A 4,987-nucleotide genomic window follows, 5' to 3' on the forward strand; every position below is an offset into this window, starting at 1 on the left:
ACCGTTGAAATGTCCTTTACTTTTATTGTTATATTTTTTTTAAATAACAGTAAAAATGTAAGTTACATTGCCCATGAATATGTTACCATGGCCTATGATAAAGGACGGAAAAAGTTCTACATGCCTTTACAGAAGCAAATGTCGTCATCCTCATGTACCACATTGTATACATGAATCTGCATCATTTCAGTATAAATATAGTCTAGACAAGAAAAGCTGACAATACGTCAAAAGCAGGCGACTGTAAATTGCGTTATACATTACAAAACAAACATGGCAGAACAGGCAAGATGCCTTTTAAGTTGTTTTATGATTCTTATTTGTTTTTCTTTCTCATCTACAAGATATATTGGATGTTACATTGACAAGCCTAATAGAGCTCTCTCCTTTCAAATGCCTGACAGTGACCAGAACACGGGGCAACGTTGTAAACAACAGTGTTGGAGTGCTGGCTACAAGTTTGCGGGAACTCAGGTATAGATAACACAAACCAAAAACTTTTAAAACAGTTAACATGGCTCAGAATAAATCGGCTATACGTTTATATGACTTTGTGGCGCTGTCAAAATAATTTACAAAATTATTTATAATGCAGCAAAGTTCCTTTTTAAGGATATATATTTTAAAAAAAAGCTGTGTTGATAGGTTACATTGTAAATCTGTCAAGAGTATCAAAAGATAATGTTACAAGCTTGCACTATTATATGAATAAGTACACGACTTAACACTGAATAGAAATGGTTTTATAGTTAAAAATAATCAAATTTAATTGAATGTTAATTTCGACTTGAATAGATAAAAGGCAGTACATTTCTACAATTTTGAAAATTGAACTTAGCTTTCCTTACACTTCTTACTTTATTCTTGTATTGATTCATAGTATATAAGTCATACCAGGTTGATTACTGTTTACACGTTGGCACATCTTTGTATCATTTAAATGCTGGCAGGAAAAGGAAAAACAAAAACGTCAAATATAAGTTATTTAGGAAGAAATCGTCATAGTATAATAAGTCTAGTAATAAAGCGTCAAAATTCATCAAAAGTCAATGACATTTATGAAAATACGTACTAAAATTAATTTGATTTCAGTAAAGCACTTTAAGCGATAGATGTATGTCCAATTTTTATGATACAGCTATTAAAAAAAACTTACTTACTTCTAGGGCGGAGTAGAGTGTTTCTGCGGAAACATTTTTATAAATCACGGAATAGGAATGGGATGTACAACCATGTGTTCAGGTAGTAATAATGGTGAAATGTGTGGTGGTCTTTGGCATTTATCCCTGTTTGAGACTGGGCGTAAGTATATCCATGCCACTTTATGATCAACTGTCACTTTGTGAATTTTGGTTGTCAGAAACTTTCTCATATATTGCAAATTCGCTTAATGTAACGTGACATTCGGTCATTTTACAAAATTGTAAACACTACAAGAAAACTACAGATACGATACCAACGCTAGTAACTAAATTTAAATAAAAAGGAAGAAAGAAAAAAAATTGTTTATAAATATTATGTCAAATATAAATTATGAAGTTATTATTTAGTTTACGTACCAAATGGATTTATTGGATGTTACAAGGACAAAAGAGACCGTATTTTGTCGACGAGCTTGTATAGTAGTGATTCAATCACGGGAGACGTTTGCAAACAGGATTGCAAGGACGCCGGCTACAGATATGCTGGAACAGAGGTTTAAATCTTCAATTTTCCAAGAGTCTGGTATACGGCAACACATTAACGAGCCGCGCCATGTCAAAATTAACATAATGCGTTTGCGACCAGCATGGATCCAGACCAGCCTGCGCATCCGCGCAGTCTGATCAGGATCCACGCTGTCCGCTATCAGTTTCTCTAATAGGTATAGAATTTGTAAGCGAACAGCATGAATCCTTATCAGACTGCGCGGATGCGCAGGCTGGTCTGGATCCATGCTAGTTGCAAACCCATTATGTTGGTTTTGTCATGGCGCAGCTTAAATATGCCATTTTATTACATGCTTTTCTGTGGATTACTGATTTATCCTTGTAAATTATATTTGATAATTTCACAGCGAAATTTATCAAAATACAATATCACACTTTTCAATAAAGTGACTGCTTTGTAAAGATTTTCCCCATGTGGTACCAACCTTTCATTTATGCTTATAATTCTGGAATATCTAGAGCTGATTAGAGCAAAGCAAATCTGACAAAACAACAGCTGCAAACACTATATATCTAAAATCTTTGAAATGACCTAAAATAGTGTCTCTATTCTTTGTACTAGAATACTTTTCTGTAACAACGCTATGTCTTTTAGCGGTTAAGATATGTTAGACTTGTTTTTATAAGTGAGTGTCTCGAAACAAATGAGGAAATAAAAAAAACTGATCGTAATAAAAACTCAATGATCCGTTTATTTTTCTTTGTATTTCTTTTTCTAAAGGGTTTGGAATGCTTCTGTGGACACACGTTTAAAGATTACACTAAGGAAACAGGGTGCAACGCATGGTGTTCTGGCAATCAAAATGAAAGATGTGGAGGCCATTGGCGCATCTCTCTCTATGATACATCATGTGAGTTTGTGAACTACCTCAAGTAAAGTTAATTTACGTAATCTTGTTTGTTGCTTCAATGCTTTTTCTATGTTTAAGCAAGTTAATATATTCATATGCATGTTTTCAATTCCAGAGTTATCAATTTTCTACATTCTATTATAATTCCTTGTTTATAACTTTAACAAAATTTCTTCTTAAATTTCTGACTTTTGCACTTTCATTGTTTAACATGTATAAAGACTGTTCATTGTCCTTGCAGTAAGTGGGTATTGCGAGGATTCTGTTGGATATTGTCCCTCTAAATGGGTTTGCGAGAATGCAGTAAATGGGTTTTTCTGTAGGAAGAATCCATAGGAACCCAGCTGATTAGACTACAATACAAGAAATAGCTTTTGGAACAAGTGAATATATTTATGTATTGTATCTTTGAATAAAAAATTACATCTAAATTGTCTGAAATTCTTCTGATGTTATCTTTCAGATTACAATATATGATATAAATAACATCCTTGTTTCAGTTAAACTGAGAAAAATATACTTTTTATGTACAAGTACATTATTTAAATGAGTATTCGTTGACACTAAATAAGTAAATAACAACCATAAGTAAATTATTCAAATGTTTTTTAAAAATGATTATTTTTTATAGCAAAAGCAATTGGGCCGATTTTGAGAACTTTGAACAAAAAATCGGAAAACAAATGCAATCGCACTGCCGTGTAAACTACATTGTAGTTACTCGAAAACAGTTTTGAATGGGCCCTGAAACTAAGGAGAAATATATATGCGATTTCAGTACGTAGTTACTTACTGAATGCAAAGCAATTATTTATCATGGTAGAGACATACTAGTTGTCGCTATTTTAACTGCATTCAAGGTCTAGTTAATCGAACTAAACGACAAACATAGCCACATTTCGATATATATTTATAACCTTTTCAAACTACAAGATGAGAAAAAAAACATCAAGCATCTTAATACTCGTATATCCTATTTGAGATTTAACTCAAAGACACATTAGAAAAATCAACCTACCAACATATTCAATTATTTGTACCTTTTATATGCTTAAAAAGACAAGTTTAAGTAGCTATTTATATAATGCTTTTTAATGTGTCTTATTAACGATCAGTTAAAAAATGCAAATGCGAACGCTCATTGCCTTATTATCTATCTATCCCTTAGGTACCTTACTTCATTTCGCTTATATTTACACAACGCATGTCAGACACTTTTAAATGGGCACACCAGAATTAAAATTGAACATTTTACATAAAAGGGGCTTACTTAATTACAAAGCCATAAAATATCAATGACTAGCCCTTTGTTATCTTGCTTCTTTCTTCTTATATATGCACTATATAATCATATTGATTCTGTTAATTTTAAGACACGTTGGCACTGTTAATGTCGTTTCACCGGCTTTACTTGAGGAGGAAGACCTCAGTCGGCGACTTTTACCATTCGGCACAAGGGGTCTACACTATATACTCTAAAGGATATTCAGTCAGTGTGCGCAATTGCATGAAATGGGATTATTTTACTTAATACCTTGCAATTTATATACAGACGAATATAATTCAATTGACAAGCTTTCTCTTATTCGCCGAGATAACAATAAATGAGGGTCAACATTTTGCATTGTTCACAATAAGTTATGAACAAAAACATGTTTTTTTATTGTGCAATTTAATCGTACTACATTAAGATGCATTGTTAAGCAAACAAAAATATTAAACGATTTTGAATGCTTGGTATTGCAAGTACGTGCTTTGTGCCATATATACTTTATCTAGGAAAAAATTAAAACATCATTAAACTGAATTTGAATTCTGCTCCTTTTCACCCCTTCTAAGAGTAAACTTCAGTGTTGGCATATCTTCTAGTTTTTTAGAATCAATGATTTTAAAACAGTGTTGAAATTGAAAACAACTTACACCGGTGCTAGGGAGCCTAAAACGTTATATTATGAACGGATATTATACGGCTAGTTATACGGCATCAACCCTTCCACGAACACTGTTAACCTACAAATTGGTCAAGTATGATTTATTGCAACCATAAAGCAAAGTCGTTTTATGTTATCGAATTATTTTCCACAGACAACATGTTGCGACTCGTTACACTTAGATAAGCTTATTAAACGTAGCATACTTTTTACGTCAGCTGTTACAATAGCAATATATTTTTCTAAAAAATGGGATACAATGTTTAGGCACCTGTTCATACTGAAATAAAAACCTAATGTCTTTATATTCAATTTGTCTAGTTTTCTTTAAGGTACACTCAAAGTGAATATTAGGCTAAATTTCTGTAATTTGTCAGGTTCATCCATTTGTCCTTCTGTTTTATAAGCAAAATAAGAGAAACGGATTACTGCAGGATTTTACTTTCGTAAAACTTAAATTAAATATTCTGGCGTTCTTTCTCAAATCTGAAAAGTA

At 32.4% G+C, this 4,987-nt stretch overlaps 1 protein-coding gene across 1 annotated transcript; it reads left to right on the forward strand.

Annotated features, from left to right (window-relative positions):
- The first annotated feature begins 393 nt into the window (after window positions 1-393).
- Window positions 394-2,586, forward strand: LOC132726565 (xylosyltransferase oxt-like). The gene is made up of 4 exons (XM_060711899.1): window positions 394-474; window positions 1,167-1,302; window positions 1,551-1,696; window positions 2,431-2,586. Exons 1-4 carry the CDS (start codon window positions 394-396, stop codon window positions 2,584-2,586), a joined length of 519 nt encoding a protein of 172 aa, XP_060567882.1.
- Window positions 2,587-4,987: the final 2,401 nt, after the last annotated feature.

Source organism: Ruditapes philippinarum, unplaced genomic scaffold, assembly GCF_026571515.1.
Source record: "Ruditapes philippinarum isolate M1 unplaced genomic scaffold, ASM2657151v2 ctg955_1_1_1_1, whole genome shotgun sequence".
NCBI lineage: Eukaryota > Metazoa > Mollusca > Bivalvia > Venerida > Veneridae > Ruditapes > Ruditapes philippinarum.

What these genes read in the sequence shown, in the direction of transcription:
- LOC132726565 (XM_060711899.1), top strand. Translation starts at nt 394, where the DNA reads ATGCCTGACAGTGACCAGAACACGGGGCAACGTTGTAAACAACAGTGT. An exon ending in ACAAGTTTGCGGGAACTCAG is followed by an intron (nt 475 to 1,166) that starts GTATAGATAACA and finishes ACTTACTTCTAG; the next exon opens with GGCGGAGTAGAGTGTTTCTG. An exon ending in ACAGATATGCTGGAACAGAG is followed by an intron (nt 1,697 to 2,430) that starts GTTTAAATCTTC and finishes CTTTTTCTAAAG; the next exon opens with GGTTTGGAATGCTTCTGTGG.